The following is an 18,418-nucleotide window of genomic DNA, read 5'->3' as shown; positions in this document are numbered from 1 at the left end:
ATACAGGATACGCAGTGTTTGTTTATTTATTAATTAGTGGGCCATTTGTTCTATTTTGTGGGCTACTAAATGGTTTAAATGAACTTTTAATTTAACCTTTATAGAGCACACTTGATTTCCCCATATACATACCTTGTAATTTATATCTAAAAAATTCAAATTTTTATACATTTGGGGAATAAATGAGGGTTAACACGTCCTACCCCTAACAACACATTAGTTCTGCCACTGCTGCTGTTGACCCCATGTCGCAACTGCCGCCCTCCACCTCCGATAATAGTCTGAGCTAGGTGCCTTCTTTGTCCATTTTTTTTCCCTTTTCTCCAGTCACATCTCCACTTTCTCCTCCTAAAAACATCTCTCATATAAACACTCGTTGTAACCTCTGCTGCTTTCTCTGATTTCTTTTAGCGTCGACTTTGTTGGACATTAGTTCTTCCCCGTCGCCACCACCGTTGTCTCAAGATTTAGTCGCCGCTTCTTGCAGATCCAGTCTCCATTTTCGCTGTAACATCACTTTACTAACCTTGTTTAATTATCATGTTTCATATGATTGTTAGTTTAAAAATGAATATTATTAGATATTATGTTGTTTTTAACGTTTAAAGTAGGTAGTTATAGTAAAATAGAATTGTAAGCGTTAAAAATTATTATTTTTCGGTATGGTTTTAAGTGTTGAGTTCTAACGAAATAGTTTTATAATATTTGAAGTTAAACTAAGTTTAGAATCATTTGGAAGGTATTAGAAGTGGTAGGGAAGTCTTATGTGCTTCTGATAAAAAAATCAACTATCGGAACTAACGAAAGTATAATGTCTAAGTTGGAAATAAGTAAAACTTATTTTATTGGAAGATCTTTTCTATGATATTATTGGAAGTTGTAAATTATCTCTTTAGAAACGTATAGGCGAAAACCTTATCGAAAACAGAGTTCCGAGCGAAAAGTTATGCAATTTTTAGTGTTTAGGGATAAAACGGGTACCCAAACCAGGTCAAACCCGACCCAACTCGGGTTTTTACCCATTGAAACACGATTTTGGGTCATTTTTCTTCCATTTTCAGTTCCTCACCATCCCTATGGGAGATTTTCACTTACATGATAAATCTTGAAATTTTTTTGAAGATTAAATCAAGATTTTGAGTGTTCTTGAAGTATCAAGTCTAGTAATCAAGGTATGAACTTTTAATTTTTGGATTAACCCTTGTAATTAGTGAGTTATTAAGAGATTAGAGTTTGATCAAAGTGGGTTTACCATTGATTTGATGAAAGTAAGCATGAGTTTATGTTATTAACCTAGAATCTTAAATGGAAATCAAGTAACTACATGTAAACTTGAGAATTAATCATATGGTTTAAGAGTAATTAGTGAAAGTTAGTAATGAAACCCATGGTTTATACTTGAATTAGAATGGATTACTAAAATATTCAGTGTTATCATTGTAAAATAAGAACTTGGTGATATTGATCATTAGGCTTGATCATGTATAGGGTAAAATGAAATCATAAAGGGTATAACTGTCTAGTTTTTGTAAAAATCACCAAAAATTGTAGAAAAATCGTATGGAGATGTGCTATATATCCATGGAAAGCTGAGAATGTCTACTTTGATTTTTTTTTAAAACCAAAATATAATTCCGGACTTAAGATGGGTGAAAACAACTATATGTTTATTGTAGTAAGGCTGAATTTTGACAGTTTTGGGACATTTTGACAGCTTTGGGATGCTATTTTGTAAAATTCATAGTAAATTATAGAAAAATCATAAAAATATGAGGTCAGTGGCATTAGAAATATATAAGAGTCTTTTTTGTTAATATTTAGAATTTATTAGTTATTTTGATATTTAAGAAGGGTAAAACAGATCTGCAAGTGACAGCCATACAAAGAACAAAAACTAAAATTTCTAAATTTAAAACAACATAACTTGAGAGTAGTTGAGTAATTGCTTATGAAATTTGAAATATGAACTCCAGGGGTATAATTGAAGGTTTTAGAGGCTCGAGGATGGTGTAATTTCATCAGAAAAAGAGGAATTTTATCACAACATTCGGTTACAACACAGTGAGTTCAATATATGGACAATTGTATGTTATGTGTTATATGTGCAATGTGCTTTTTTATGTTATTGATCTAAGTGGTTATTACTTGATATTGATTTTGATTCCTTTGACCATGTAGAGCATGACTCATATCACTTTGGTAATGGCTTTGTGCCTGTGGCCATGTAGAGCATGACTCGTATCACTTTGGTACTGGCTTTGTGCTAGGTAGGGCTGCAAGCTTGTATATTCTAGCAACATGATAAAAAGGGATTGTGTTTTATGTGGCTCTTAGGATGAAATTTATGATGTTTATGATCCTAAATTATTGTGTCTCGTTGATTGTAATCCCTTGAATCTAACCGTTTATTGATTTGGAAAGCCCTTCATTTGATACACATAAGCCTTTGTTGTCCTTTGTTTATTTTTGTTCCTGTCATATTGTTATGTATATGAGATAGATTTATATTGTATCTATTTTTGAACTCACTAAGAGACGCTCGCTTATCCCTTTCAGTGTTTAACTATTTCAGGTGATAAGCATCCAGAGTAGACATGCTTTGTTGGAGGACTTAGAGTAGTTGACACTACTGCGTTTGTACTTGGTATACATATATGTATATAGATTATAAATTCCTGGGTAGTTATGTATTTATACAACTAGTTATGAAACTTTGTAAAAACCCTTTTAGTTGGTTTGTATCCATGCTTTTGTATTTAGACCACTAATGTGAATTATAATTATGAATATGCATGTAACATGTTTGGCTTTATGGTAATTTTAGTGTTGGAGTCTTACAGTCGCTACCGTCGATGTGGCCAGTTCTTGATGTCTCCCGCCCTCCCACTTTTATTTTTTATCTGCATCTATGTTTTATGTTTTTATGTTTATGTTTTTCTAGTTTCATCGTCTCCTCCCGATCAAACTGCATAGAGATGTTAGTGATTAGGGTTTATGTATTCTTTATATATTCATATGTAATTGTCTTTTGAGTAATGAAACATTCTATTATCTAAAACAAGATAGTTATAGCTAGAAAAAATGCATCCAAAAGTCGAAGACACAATAATACTCTAAGATATCTATGACATCCCCATTTTCACGGTCAGATAAGACCGATTTTTTATGCTTATTGTAAAATCAGAGTATCATTTTTGAAAAGTAGTATTGCGGAATTTGTTCCCATAAAACATGATAATGATAATATCAAAGCATTTCCGAAGAAATGTATTTTATTTATATTAAAACATTGGGATGTCATCGTCAATACATATCAAAAGCATAAACGAAGTAGTTCTTTGTAATGTAATGAAAACACATTTATTCGAAAATGCTCTGTTCTAGATATCATCCACGTAAGTAGATCAATCAGTATAACGACTTGGAATCACTGATAAATCTTGTTTATGGCTTCATAATAACGATAATGAACTTAAACATAAGTTATACTTAAAGTAGGGTAAACATAACTCACCTACAAGAGAGTTTAGCGAGGAACCGGGCTCTGCGCGGGCAGAATTTCTAAGTCGAAAGCTCTTCTTCTCGGGGCTTTCCGGTACTTTGGGATTCGCTTCTAACACCTAGGAGGTGCTAGGGAAAGGGTTAGAGGGTTTTGGATTGTTTGGGAGGGAATGGGTTAGAAGGTGTGAAGAAATGAAGTGATTTGTGCTTCTATTTATAACATGTATGGAGGTCGTATGCTGGGTGTACTAGATGGGTATGCTGGGTGTACTCATGCCATGTGTCACCATCTGGTGGCAAGGCGTGGGGAGGAAGTAGTGGCTCAGATCGCGCCACGTGTCACTCGCTGGTTACTCCAAAAACTAATTATCTTCTAAAATCCGTAACTTTCGCATACGAGCTCCCCTTTTGACATTATTTACATCCACGTGTAGGTATCGATGAGACCTAGAACTTTCGTTTAGACTCCGTTGGCTAATTTTGACTTTATTTTTAAAGTTATATTTTCACAGACTTAAATAGTCAAAGTCCGTTAAAAATTCATAACTTTGTCATCCGACGTCCGTTTTCGACTATCTTTATATTGTTGAGCTCCTATTAATGAGATATTCAATTCTCATTTTGGTTGTGTCGGCTAAAAATAGATCGATCTAAAAGTCGATTTCCGGGCTGTGTACTGCTAAGCTAAATCTTAGAAAAATCATAACTTCCTCAACCGAAGTCATATTTGGATGTTATTTTTGTGTACGTTCTCCGTTTATCGTATACTACCACTTTCATTCAGATCTCTAAGGATAAAAAGTAGTCTATCAAAAATTCACTTTTTATGATACATGGAGGGGTGCCGGTTTTGTCACAAAACTTTCACGGGTCATAATATCTTCGTTATAAGACGGCTTTCAACGTTCTCTATATGTACGGAATCATTGTGACATATACTATACTTTTGTTAAGATTATTTATTCTAAATAATCTTCTATAAAAAAATCATTTTTAACGATTATTATCTTTAGATTGACTAGCCCAAATCTGCGGGCGTTACAATTATCTCCCCCTTAGGATGATTACGTCCCAAAATCATCATTGAAACAGGGCTTGTATAATGACTCCAAACGTTACGTTTTCATCCTAGGTAATAACCGTAAATCTTATGTCCTTTCAAACGAGTATTTAACTATTGGATTTCTTGATTGATGTGGGTGCTCAATCTTGCACCCACTCTTCATACTATGTTGGACTTTCAATTGTAACCTTCGGGTTACAATCTCGATCCTTACTGGAGACTCCTGCTCATTCATAAATAGACTTTACTTTGATTATCGTAACAGATTGATGGTTCATGTTCTAATGTGATATAATCACATTCTAACATGTAGCACTTCTAGCTACAAGATCTTACTTCAACAACAACCTCGATACTTCTATTGATTGCTTCGATTATCTTATACTTCAATATTTTGGATTAAGTGAGATGCTACATCGAACTTGGTTCTCTAAACCACGTAACATAATTATCCTAGTCGGACTACTAGGGTCAGAATAACAATCATCTTCTTAGATATTACCGAAACGATGGTAACGACATGCATGAATAAAATAGAATCAGTTACTAGCGCCTTGGAATCCTTGTGACTTTTCCTGATCCAAGTGCGAGTTCTGTGATTTTGGTAGTATATGAATCTACTACCTTTCACACCTACTCATACTCATCCTAAGTATTGTTTCGTAGTTCTCCAAGTCACCACATAAGAAAAATCATATAGCAACTTAACACATTAGATAACATAACCAAGGTTTATATTACTTCTTGAAATGATTACATAGATGTTCAAGTTCACCCTATACTATGCCTCTTATATTAGGCTACACCACATGATACTATTTATATGGCTACTTTATAGATCCTTACTCCTAATCCCTTACATCCTCGCCTGCTTCATCAAGGATCATTTGGAATGCTCTTTCCTTTCACTTCGGCGGTGCGATTGGCTTTGTAGCTCGTTCCCTCTCTGGGCAGTCTTGCTTGAAGTGTCCTTCTTCACCACACTTAAAGTAGAATTCTCTCTTGGTTGTGCATTTGTTGGCATAGTGACCAGACTTCCCGCATTTGAAGTAGGTCACCTCTTTATAGCATTTCCCAATGTGCTTCCTTCTGCACTTGTCACACCACTTTTCTTCAATGCCATCCCTATACCTCTTGTTGTTGAGGTCAGACTTCATAAACCTATTTTTATTTTCGGATCTTGAAGAACCCTCAAACTTCCTCTTCTCGCCAACTTCAACCTTATTGGTGGTTCTGACTTTAATCATTTCTTCGACATACTTAGCATCCCAAATGGCCGCCTCAAGAGTAAGTGCCTGGCGCACTGGCATAGTGTACTCCCATGGTATTCCCTTTGTATACTTATTAATTTTTGTTAGCTCTTCAGGGACGATGCGCAAAGAAAACTCCATCTTGTCTGTGAAGGCATTCATATACTCATCAATGTACATGTTACCCTTTTTTAATTTCAGAAACTAGTTCTCTAGCTTTAGCATGTTTTGGGCTGAGCAGAACTTGCGTTTAAAGTGTACCAAAAATTCTGCCCATGTCAGTTGTAGTGGCTCATTGGGGCTTATGATCTTTCCCAAAGTGTTCCACCAACAAACAACCCGCCCATAAACTGATGCACAACATAAGTGGTTTGCAGCTTTTCCTTGCAACCACATGTTATGAAAGCTAGCTCCATCTCAGAGATCCAATCCATAACTTCGATTGGATCTTCTTTCCCAGTAAAAGTTGATGGTTTGAAATTTGTAAAGTCTTTATACTTGCATCTGTTCCTTTCAATTCCTTCATCCTGGTTATTTCTCCTAACCACTTGTGGTTCGGCTTGACTAACGGTTCTACTATAGTTTCCTTCTTCTAACTGTTCAATGTTCAGTTCAGGATGTACAATGGGTATAATAGGTTCATATCCCGAATCATTGCTTGGAATCATGCCATCGTGATTGGTTCGGGTGCAGCTACTACCTCTGGTGCACGCTCAATCACTCGTGGCTCAGGTTGTTGATTACCGTTTTCAAATCCGGTTCGAGTTCTCACCATGTCGATCTATACACAAAATCAGAAGTTAGGTGTGTAGTGATGAGAATTAAGATAGGGAAAGCTTTATTTACGATAATGTATAAATCTCCTTATCACTCTGAAAAGTTACATGCCAGTTCTAATACCGTAATTAAAAGTTTAGAAATCTGAACACAAAAATTTCCCGATCCGGTCGGCAACAGACCATTGATTTGATAGCATCGTAAAACATATAAGGCATATTATAACATAAATCATTTAGCACATAAAAGCAATATAGGCATCCCCCTAAATAAGCTAGTGCCCGTGTCTATGCATGCATACATCCTAAACATAACAGACACTCATCTCACAATCATCGCTTAGGATTCTAAGTTTAAGTCTAGAAATAAATCCTTACTCTTAGTTCGCTTAAATTAATGCTCTGATACCAACTGTTACATCCCCATTTTCGTGGCCAGAAAAGACCGATTTGTTTATGTTTATTTTAAAATCAGAGTATCATTTTTGAAAAGTAGTATTGCGGAATTTGTTCCCATAAAACATGATAATGATAATATCAAAGCATTTCTAAAGAAATGTATTTTATTTATATTAAAACATTGGGATGTCATCGTCAATACATATCAAAAGCATAAACAAAGTAGTTCTTTGTAATGTAATGAAAACACATTTATTCGAAAATGCTATGTTCTAGACATCATCCACGTAAGTAGATCAATCAGTATAACGACTTGGAATCACTGATAAATCTTGTTTATGGCTTCATAATAACGATAATGAACTTAAACATAAGTTATACTTAAAGTAGGGTAAACATAACTCACTTAAAAGGGAGTTTAGCAAGGAACCGGGCTCTGTGCGAGCAGAACTTTTGAGCCAAAAGATATTTTTCTTGGGGCTTTCCGGCGCTCCGGTACTCGCTTCTAACACCTAGGAGGTGCTAGGGAAAGGGTTAGAGGGTTTGGGAAAGAATGGATTAGAAGGTGTGAATAAATGAAGCGATTTGCACATCTATTTATAGTCTACCTGAAGGTCGTATGTTGGGCGTACTCATCCCATATGTCACCATCTGGTGGCAAGGCGTGGGGAGGAAGCAATGGCTCAGATCGCGCCACATATCACTCACTGGTTACTCTAAAAACTAATTATCTTCTAAAATCCGTAACTTTCATATACGAGCTCCATTTTTGACATTCTTTATATCCACGTGTAGGTATCGATGGGATCTAGAACTTTTGTTTAGACTTCGTTGGCTAATTTTGAATTTATTTTTAAAATTATATTTTAACAGGCTTAAACAGTCAAAGTCCGTTAAAAATTCATAACTTTGTGATCCGGCGTACGTTTTTTACTGTCTTTATATTGTTGAGCTCCTATTAATGAGAGTTTCAATTATAATTTAGGTTGTGTTGGCTAAAAATCGATCGGTCTAAAAGTTGATTTCGGACTGTGTACTACTACGCTAAATCTTAGAAAAATCATAACTTCCTCAAATGAAGTCAAATTTGGACATTCTTTTTATGTACGTTATTGGTTTAACGTATACTACCACTTTTGTTTAGATCTATAAGTCTAAAAAGTAGTTTATAAAAAATACACTTTTTATGATACGGGGCGGTGTGCCGATTTTGTCGCAAAACTTCGACGGGTCATAACTTCTTCGTTATGAGTTGGATTTCAGCGTTCTTTATATGTACGAAATCCTTGTGACATACACTATACTTTGGTTAAGATTATTTATTCTAAATAACCTTCTATCAAAAAGTCATTTTTAACGATTATTATCTCTAAATTGACTAGCCCGAATCTATGGGTCTTACAATCTCCCCCTATATGCAAAAGAAAGGCTCGTATTGAACAAATATTTTTTGTACGATAATGTATTTATCTTGAAATACAAAGGATATATTGGGTCTCATGGAGTTAAATGGATCGCCCTATATGGCGATTTTAAATTGACTATTAGGCGCTTTTCATGTTTAGTCCAATTCAAAAAAATTGGTATCTTGTACCTTGCTATTTTACTGATGATGGTGTAACACCCATAAAATTTGAGCCAAATTAAAACATTTTAATTCATTCAAAAACCATTAAGTTCATACATCTTGTTTTCAAAATAGTTTAAACATCAGAGTATCCCCCAGAACCATATCACATAAATCATAAAACATGAGAAACGGTATGATCACGCCTTCGCCTTGACACGATCTCCTGAAGTACCTGAAAAAATACATTGAACTGTAAGCCCGAAAGCTTAGCGAGTTACCCCCAAAATACCAACCACACATAAACATACTCATAGCATATCACAAATAGAACAACCATGCACATCAGGTCTATTGTGTGACTGGTCCGCCCACACCGGGCCTTCAGTCCACCTGGTCCACCTTCCGAGTCTAGCCATGTACATCGAGTCTACAGTGTGATTGGTCCGCCCGCACCGAGCCTTCAATCCACTTGGTCTACTCTCTGAGTCTACAATATGACTGGTCCGCCCACATCGGGCCTTCAGTCGGCCTGGTCCACTCTTCGAGCGTCGGCACATCTAATCCTCTCTCTTGGGGCCTTCAGCCTATCCGGACCGCTCGCTGGGCCTTCGGAATATCCGGTCCGCCCTGGGTATGTTGGCCTTTAGCATAAAGCAGGACCCGCCTCAACCCAACCCCCGTCAAACAACCATGTGCACATAAACAATTAATCACATAACAAATCCTTAACCAGAAAAACAGTCTAACAGATCACATAACATATCAACATTCTAACCAGGATTCCGACCTAACCGGTCACTAGCATAACATTATCCTATATATCGGGTACTGACCTTAACCAGGTCACTAACATAACACTATCCTAAATTACAGGATACAGATCTAGCAAAACCATAACATAACAAACAATACCCAAATTTCCATCCGATAAAGGGCCGACCTTGGTGCCGTAGACCCTGTCGATATAGTGAGGATAACTCACCTGCTCTGACCACCGACACGAACTTCACCACAGAACACTACCAAAGAACCAATTCCATTAATACCAAAATTACCAAAATACCCTTGGAAGTCAAACTGGTTAACTCTTGGTCAAAGTCAAGGTCCTCAGTCAAAGTCAACTTTCCTGGTTGACTCTACTCGCCGAGTCAACCCGTCGACTCATCGAGTTCTTATACTCAGAAACTCCCATAACTTGACTCAACTCGCCAAGTCGCCCCAAGACTCGTCGAGTCCAACGATCAACGAGTCTCATCCTGCTCAACTCACAGAGTCGCCCCTCGACTCACCGATTCGAGGCTTAACTAGAAGAGGTTAGGGTTCCACGACCAGACTCGTCGAGTCCAAGAACAAACTCGCCGAGTTCAAGGCAATCTTCAACAGACTCGCCAAGTTGTTCTTCCAACTCTCCGAGTCCATGCACATGTTCATACAACTCGTCGAGTACACCCATGTGACTCGCCGAGTCTCTCTAGTTCTCAATCCATACAGTGGCTTTTCGAGCCATGCAGGGGCTCCAATCCATAGATCCACTCTTCTACAGTCTAACCCTCACATAAAGTTGCTAACTTTACGTGAAACCAAGGAGATATATGCCCAAAACACACAAGGGCTAGGGTTAAGGACTAGGAGGCTTCACCAACAACTCTTAGACAGGAGCTTTATGACATTCTAGGCCATACAAGTCTAGATCTGGAGTAGCAACCTCAGATCTAAACTCCAAACCCGAAATAGATCTTAAACAAGCTAAGGAACTCCAAATCAACCACCAAGGATGAACCAAAAAGGAAATAGCTTAAGATGATGGCTCCTTACCTCTGAGATGTGCCCAAATTGATGTAGATCCTAGATCTACACAAGCCCCTTGATGCTAGCCTCTAATTCCTCAAGCTCCTTCCACCAAATTCCTCTTCCAAGCTCCAATCTCCTCAACAATGAAGTCTTACACAAAAATTAGGGTTTCTGGATCTCAAAAGGGTAGCAAAGAGGCTGAGGATGGGTTATAATGTGCTTTATATAGGGAACAATCCCCGGGATTAGGGTTTTCTCTCTTCAGCACCAACTCGTCGAGTCCAAGCCGCCGACTCGGAGAGTTGGCCACTTAACCTGCGACAAAATCCCGCTCCAACTCGGTGAGTAAGCATGCCTACTTGTCGAGTCCTTTTCCTTAATTTAAACTTTAAGTCCTTCAATAGCACCTCTGGAATTTGGAGTGTTACAGATGGTTTCATATTAAGTGATAGAACATGATATATTTTCATTGATTACTACAAATATGAAAAAATATCGAACAAATCACATTCTATTCAGATTTTTCTACATTATCGTTGTCATCTGCATCATTATAATCTTGTTGTAATGTCACAAATTTCAAACCATACTTCTCTTTTTAAAAGATTAATTAAAATATTCTTTTCCCATAAAGGCGAAGAATCAATAGTTCCAAAACCCCAAAAGCTTAACATATGGAAATCATTGTTTTCAAAACATTAGAAGTAGTGGAAGTCTAAAACATAAACATAGGAGATCCACATGTATCACGGTCGAGCTAGAGCCTTCCCACCGCCGAACAATCTAAAAAATATTTAATCCACAACTATAAACACAATGTTTAGTGAGCTCTCTAAATTACCACATACCACAATACACATACAATGCACACAATGTAACGTCCCAAAAATTCAAAGTAAAAAAATTATGTTTTTAAATCAACCAAAACATTAATCGTACATTCCAAAACCCAACAAGGTATGTCATTGTAGAAGTAGTTATAAGAGTACAATCTCAAAATCATAAAATATGGAACATGGGTGAATGTTTTGCGATCATGACAGGCCCTTCCCTTTGAACCGGAAGTACCAAAAAACATTTCAAACATAAACCGTAGGCACAAAGCTTAGTGAGTTCCCAAAAATACCACATACCATACATAAATTGCCATGGGCTACCCCCATGGTCTTACATACAAGTGTCTTGGGCTACCCCCATGGTCTAGCATCCATATGTCTTGGGCTACCCTGTGGTCTTTCCTTGGAATTCCATGGGCTACCCCCATGGTATAACATCCAAGTGTCGTGGGCTACCCCCATGGTCTAACATCCAAGTGTCATGGGCTACCCCCATGGTATTTTATACAAATTCCCCGGGATACCTCCGAAGTCTTCCATGCAAGCATCACAAAGACAAATAGCATCCTAAATAGTATAGCGAGAATACTCACATATCATACAATGATCAACTGCTACCGCTCCTATCACTGAGAGTACAGATGCTATACAACACCTATACGACCATACAAGGTACACCGTGAGTTTACCTTCCAAAACTAGGGGTTTAACCAAAAGTAAACTTAGGTCAAAAAGTCAACAATGAAAGTTGCTCGCCACATCGTGCCCGTCAAATGACAAAACATACGTGATTACCCTTAATCGCCACGTCGTGGCAACCTAGGGTCACGTTATGGGCACTGGATTCAAAATATCTTAATGGGTTAAGCTGAACCCTCCGATTCCAAGGTTCCAAAGCTCAGATTTGGTCATCTTTATTGTCGAGATGGATAAAGTTTCCAACTTTATCCCTTAAGACTCTCCAAGAGGTCTAGATCTCAAGTCTTAGGTCCAAAAAGGCAAAAACATGGCATAGGTGTAACATCGGGTTCCTGGTATGTTTTTAAATTATAATTTTATTCATTTTTAGTCAGGAACTCGATGAGTTGGAGGCCCAAACTTGTCAAGTATGAAATGGATTTGGACGCGGGTTTTGAAGTCTACTCGATGATTTGGAAGCCTCAACTCGACGAGTGACCGCCAGAGTGAAACCCTAATTTTGTGACAACCCAAAATTTCTAGCTTGTATAAACGTTAAAATCTATCAAAGTTAGACTTGTGTTGCTATCTTTTAGCACTGTTTAGGGTCTATTTTGAGTATTCCGAGACTAGTGCATCAAAGGAATCAGTGTTTGGATTTGTCAGTTAAAGTTCCAAACCATCTAGCAAACTGTAAACCTCCTCAAAAGGAGTTTACGGTCATGACATTAGAGCTTACGGTCATGGTGACCGTAAACTCCCTCCTATATATATATATATATATATATATATATATATATATATATATATATAGTTCATGATCATTTTTGATCATTTCTTCCATTTCAAACCTAGAACTCGATTTCTCTCCCAATGATCTTAAGGTTTTACTTCCAAACTTCAAATAATTTAAGTCATTCCTTCCCTTTTGGAGTTGATACATCTCTTCTTATTGATTCACTCTTGAATTCATCCACAAATCTCATCTTTTGAGTCTAGATCTTCAAGATCCTCAAGAACATCAAGAACACTTTAGCGTTTTGGGCCGAAAACACCCTTCTTTACTTCCAAATTGTAAGTATCTATCTACTATAACTGTTATCTAGTTAGGATACTTGATTAAGGCCTTGAAAACATTCATTTTTCATGAACAAAACGTGTTTACGGTCTAGTGTATCTCCTTAGACCGTAAACCCTTATTAAGGGTGAAAACGAGACATTAAACCTAGACCTGACAATTGGGTTGGGTTCGGGTTGGCGGGTCACGGGTTGGTGGGTTGAAATTCAGAAACTCAACCCAACCCATATAATATATGGGTTGGCGGGTCACGGGTTGGCGGGTTGGAAACATCAACCCAACCCAATCCATATTAACCCGTATAAATATATGGGCTGGCGGGTTCACGTGTCAGTGGGTCGAACCCAACCCGTATAACCCATTTAATAAGCAACACATTTTAAGATGAAATTGAAAATTCCAAATAAAATGAAGTCTAAAAGTCATAAACATTAAAACATAAAGTCATAAACATCCAAATAAAACTCTAAAAATCAAAACATTCATGAAAAGTGCAATTGTTCAAACATACTGTAGAGTGTAAATTGTTACTTACCGTAGAGAGAAAGGAAGGTTGGTCGAAAACGTTGAAGCTGACAAGAGTGAGTGCGAACAACTATGAGTGGATGAGGAGTGGGTGAGGATCGACCCGATGAGTGATTAAATCATGAGTTTGTGATGTTGCTTTCTTCGAAGATCAGTCCTTAACTCCTTAATCTTTATCCTTCGTTCAATCGTTCGTGAATGTGGAGACTGGAGCGGGTGAGGAATAATTTTTTTATTAGGGCACGCAAATACGTAATGGTTGGCTGCACAAGGACTCAACATTCAACACTCAAGGAGTCAAGGTTAAAGATGGATGACGAGATCATGAGACACAAGCCCAACAGTAGCCCACAACACAATGCCACATTGCCCAAACATATGGCTGATGATATACGAAATTACGAACGAATACCAAATTAAAATTTGAAGATATGATAAATAGAAACTAATAGTATAATATGATCTTAGATTGTTAAAAATTAAAATAAATAGATAATTAAATATATTAGGCGGGTTGACCCGCGAACCCAAACAGGTAACCCAACCCAACCCATTAAATAAACGAGTTGGCGAGTCAGAAATCTCAACCCTAACCTGCTTATTTTCGTGTCGGGTTCGTGTCGGGTTACGGTTTGGGTTGAGAGTTTCCACCCCTAATTAAACCCTCCTAAAGCCTAGAATGGAACTTAGAACCCTTTGAAACGCTTGGAAATCATCCTATGCACAAAAGGATGTAAGTTTACGGTGGTAAACTCACCAGATCGTAAACCTTATGACCGTAAACATATGGGACTGTGAACCCATTGGACCGTAAACCATAGGACCGTAAACCATAGGACCGTAAAGACATGGGACCGTGAACCCATTGGACCGCAAACTCACTTGGTCATGCCATTTGGACCGTAAACTCTTTAGGGTGGCCATACACCCTAAGTGTGCAATCATATGTGATTGTATCCCTTCAATCTAAGAGTTTCCTAGTCTATTAGGGTGTTATCCCTTATAATTAGTTGTTTATACACTAATCAAATACACATACTTGTCATTATATGTTTATTAGGATCTTTGTGTGCTCAAGGTTTCACCTGACACTCTACATACTTTTTCCAAACATACTTCCGTATCACTCACTACAGGTGAGTTCATACCCCCTTAATCTACCTTTTAAATGATTTTAAATGCTTTTATGAGGGGGATACAAGTTGAAACATTATAGTTATTATATCAATCACATGTGATTAATAACTATCAAACAAATGGATTTGCTACACTTTTAGCTATTTTATCAAACAAACTACTTCAAAATGTTTATCAAACTATTTCACATGTTAAACTCTTTATCAAACTTGTTCTTACATGCCAAACCTTTTCTTTAAACTCTTTTAAACTTATATATTGTCAAAACCGTGTCTAATGCATATATAGTTATATAAGTAAGGTTGGAAGGACTTAGGACTGATAACTCACTTTATTTCCTGTTCCTTGTTTGGTTGTGGACTTAGAGTACTCTGTTGTTTGCCTGAGTGTCGTTTGATCCTTAGTTATATATTATGTATATATGTATAAGACAAAAGCTTTTGTCTCAAGTTCAATACACTCAATTATACAAACAACTTTACTAGTAAACTATAATAGGTATAGTTTAGGAAGTCACTATTCACTATTTCTAGTACAATGAAACATACAAAGAGTCAGTTCATACATGAGTCAATACATACTATAACGAGACATAGATAGAGAATACTATAACGAGAAACAGATATAGAATACTATAACGAGATACAATACATACTATAACGAGAAACAAATAGAGAACATACTATGATGAGAAACAAAGAGAACATACTACATACTAGACAGAGAGAACATACATTACACTAGTACATACAATACATATACAAGAATAGTATAACATTAATGTGAGCCACGGTTTCGGGGCATGGCATCACCTGCCATGGCTCGTTTTGTATCCAGAGTCTCCTGGAGGGAGAGCGTGAATTTGTGTCTAGATCTATACTGGATTGACTATCCTACACCTTGTTGTTCGCTACAGTGGGACTTGCAAGTCTACAGGTGCCAAATGTCATTTCTTCCGACGTCTTTCATCGTCGTGTTTTCAGTCGATAGTATGGTACAATCATATCACATTATACCTTAATTAACAATCGGTTTAAGGTAGTTGGTACCACAGTAGTTACTATAATATAACACTAAAGTACTTTATTATTTTCCCATTGCATTCACATTGTGATCTTCTCACATTAACGGTAATGTAAAAACTATATTTTTGGTTAATGATAGTCACACTTGGGAAAATACACACTTTTACAAGAAACAAACATACAGAACATTTGATGCCTTGGTAGAAGGCTACGTTTAGTAGAAAATATAGGATTTTCTAGGAGATACAAACATTTACTACAAACATTTACAAACTTATACATCAAACACTTACAAACATTTTCATACAAACAATGACACTAAAATGCTTATGAACTCACCAGCTTTAAAGGTGATCAACTCTTTCAAAATAACTTGTATTCTCAGGTCATCAGTAGACAGGTACCGATGCCAAGTTTTGAGAAGATGGAGCTCGTTCAAGACTCATCTCTTATTTTGATTTACATTTTTGGTGTCTTATAAACTTCACAGAACATACTTGTATTAAATTATATTATTAATGCAATGGATGATGTTGTTGCTTGTTTACTATTATGCTTTGTTGTGATACTGTACATGACGTCCTCCGCCCCCGAACGTTTCTGCCGTTCTGGTTTTGGGGTGTGACAAATTTCGGGGTTTTGCACCCTATTTAAGCATCCTAATCACCTTATGCTAGCCTCATTTACAGCCTCCAAGTCCCAAAACCCTAGCCACGAAACCCTAGAGCCTTGTGTGAGCTTGTGAGACCTTTTTGAGTGAAACCCAATGTGTTTTGAAGCTTTTGAAGGAAGGGGAAGCTTGAGGACTCAAGAAGGAGATACTAGATCCAGCAGCTTTGTTTCTTCCCCATCTTTTTTTGGTAATCAAGTCTCACACTTGCTTAGTAGCTTCTTAGATCTCTTTGTCATATTTTATTGAGTTTTTGGTCCAATAAGCTTGATTTTTGGGATATGGACGTCCCAAGTTAGTGAACCATCAGATCTGGAATCAGTAAGGGCTTTCATGGCATAAAGGTGCAAACTTTATGGCCATTGAAGCCCCATGCAAGCCATATGATGTCATTTTTGGCCTTTTAAGCTCCAAAAGGCCATGCATGGAGTGAAAAAGATTTACGTGTTCAAATGATGTCTAAGGCCTAGATCTCTGTTTGTATGATTTAGTTTGGAGTATGGATGACTTGTTGACCAACATCTAAGTCCTAAAGAGTTAGGGTTTAAGCCAAACCCAACAAATGAGGGTATTAACGGGTAAAGTTGGAAACTTTACCCTTAAAAGGACGATTTCAATGTGTATGAGAAGCAAGAAGCTTAGATCTGAAGTGTAGGGGCTTAATCCATTAATATGGCCAAAACAGACAGAGGAACTCGTCGATTCCATAGAGGAACTCGACGAGTTGAGTCGGTTTGTCTTGATTCGGAATAATGTTGAACTCGATGAGTCTAAGGATGACTCAACGAGTTGAATCGCCTAATCGCGACTATGAGTAGCCAGGGAACTCGGTGAGTCAGGGGGATGACTCGACGAGCTGGATCGTGATTCCAGGGTTTTTGATTTATAGACTCGGCGAGTTGATGGATCAACTCGGCGGATTGAGTCAACCCAAAATATTGACTTTGACCAGAATGTTGGCTTTGACTAGGGGTAAAATGGTCATTTTACCCTAAGAAGGATTATTTAATTTTGACTAAGTGTTATTGTGATAATGATAGCTGCGGAGTCGTTGGAGCAGCCGTTAGAGATTCCTCATCGTGAGATTTCAAAGTCAGCTTTATGAGGTGAGTTTTCCTCCAGTAGGAATGGGTCGAAGGCACCAATTCCGGCCCGTTTATGTATGTTAGTATATGTTGGGCTAGGGCTCGATGCCGGGTTGTGCCCGATGTAGGTTTATGTGCTTTCAGACTTCAGTCCGATGCCAGGGCAAGCCCGAGGAATGTTTGTATGCTTGGTGTCTTTGTGATTCTTGCATGTGTCTGTTAGAATGTTTTCAGATTTCAGTCCGATGTTGGGGCAAGCCCGAGGAATGTTTATATGTATGCTAGATGATTAGGTTATATGTATTGTTGATATGCTTATGTATACCAAGATCTGATCGATACCGGGTGGGGCTTGATGCCAGATTTTGGTCCGATGCCGGGCGGGGCCTAATGCCGGACTATGGTTCGATGCCGGTGATGGGTTTTGAGAATTCTAACACTCCTATGGTGTGCATGCAACCCTAGAAACCTTGGATCTAAGTTTTCTCTATTATACATGCAAATATTCATTTTCCAAGGATTCATCCTAACTAGCATGTCATATGGGGTACATGTAATACAAAAAACTAGTAGAATGACATACCTTTCTTGTTGCTTGGATTCCTTCAAGATCTTGTGAGCCTAGCACCCCAAATGTGATGCCTCAAATGCTTCACACAACACCAAAACTCTTGGAATAACTTGAGAGAAGTACACTTGTGCACAAATTCGGCTAGCCCTCACCCTTATGTCTTAGTTGCCAATTTTGCTCCATATTAGGCTCTTTATATAGTGTGTCACATGTAGGGTTACACCATGTAAACCCTAATGTGCATTGCTTTTCATTTCCACCATGATCCATGGGTTTTACCCTCCATGGAGCATCCATGGAGCACCCAATGAAACCTAGCCCAATCTACTGAATCATGGATAATAGCCCACTATATAAGAATGAATGATTTACATAATCAATCCTTATATATTTAATTAGTCTCTTTTGATCACAAAATTAATTCCAAATTAATTCTTGATCAATACTAATTAAATAATACGAT

At 37.5% G+C, this 18,418-nt stretch overlaps 1 protein-coding gene across 1 annotated transcript; it reads right to left on the bottom strand.

The window, feature by feature from the left end:
- Window positions 1-5,469: 5,469 nt before the first annotated feature.
- LOC128126933 (uncharacterized) lies at window positions 5,470-6,589 on the bottom strand. The gene is made up of 3 exons (XM_052765128.1): window positions 6,515-6,589; window positions 6,147-6,410; window positions 5,470-6,000 (listed from the first exon to the last, which is right to left on the bottom strand). Exons 1-3 carry the CDS (start codon window positions 6,587-6,589, stop codon window positions 5,470-5,472), a joined length of 870 nt encoding a protein of 289 aa, XP_052621088.1.
- Window positions 6,590-18,418: the final 11,829 nt, after the last annotated feature.

Source organism: Lactuca sativa, chromosome 6, assembly GCF_002870075.4.
Source record: "Lactuca sativa cultivar Salinas chromosome 6, Lsat_Salinas_v11, whole genome shotgun sequence".
NCBI classification, from domain to species: Eukaryota; Viridiplantae; Streptophyta; class Magnoliopsida; order Asterales; family Asteraceae; genus Lactuca; species Lactuca sativa.
The sequence above is the reverse complement of the archived record's forward strand: the minus strand, read 5'-3'. Positions and strand labels throughout refer to the sequence as shown.

Excerpts from the sequence above, each read along its gene's own strand:
- LOC128126933 (XM_052765128.1), bottom strand. The coding sequence starts at position 6,589 with ATGGTGAGAACTCGAACCGGATTTGAAAACGGTAATCAACAACCTGAG. Across the intron at positions 6,411-6,514 it reads TGATTGAGCGTGCACCAGAG|TTAGAAGAAGGAAACTATAG; the intron begins GTAGTAGCTGCA and ends AACATTGAACAG. Across the intron at positions 6,001-6,146 it reads AGTTTATGGGCGGGTTGTTT|GGTAACATGTACATTGATGA; the intron begins GTTGGTGGAACA and ends AAATTAAAAAAG.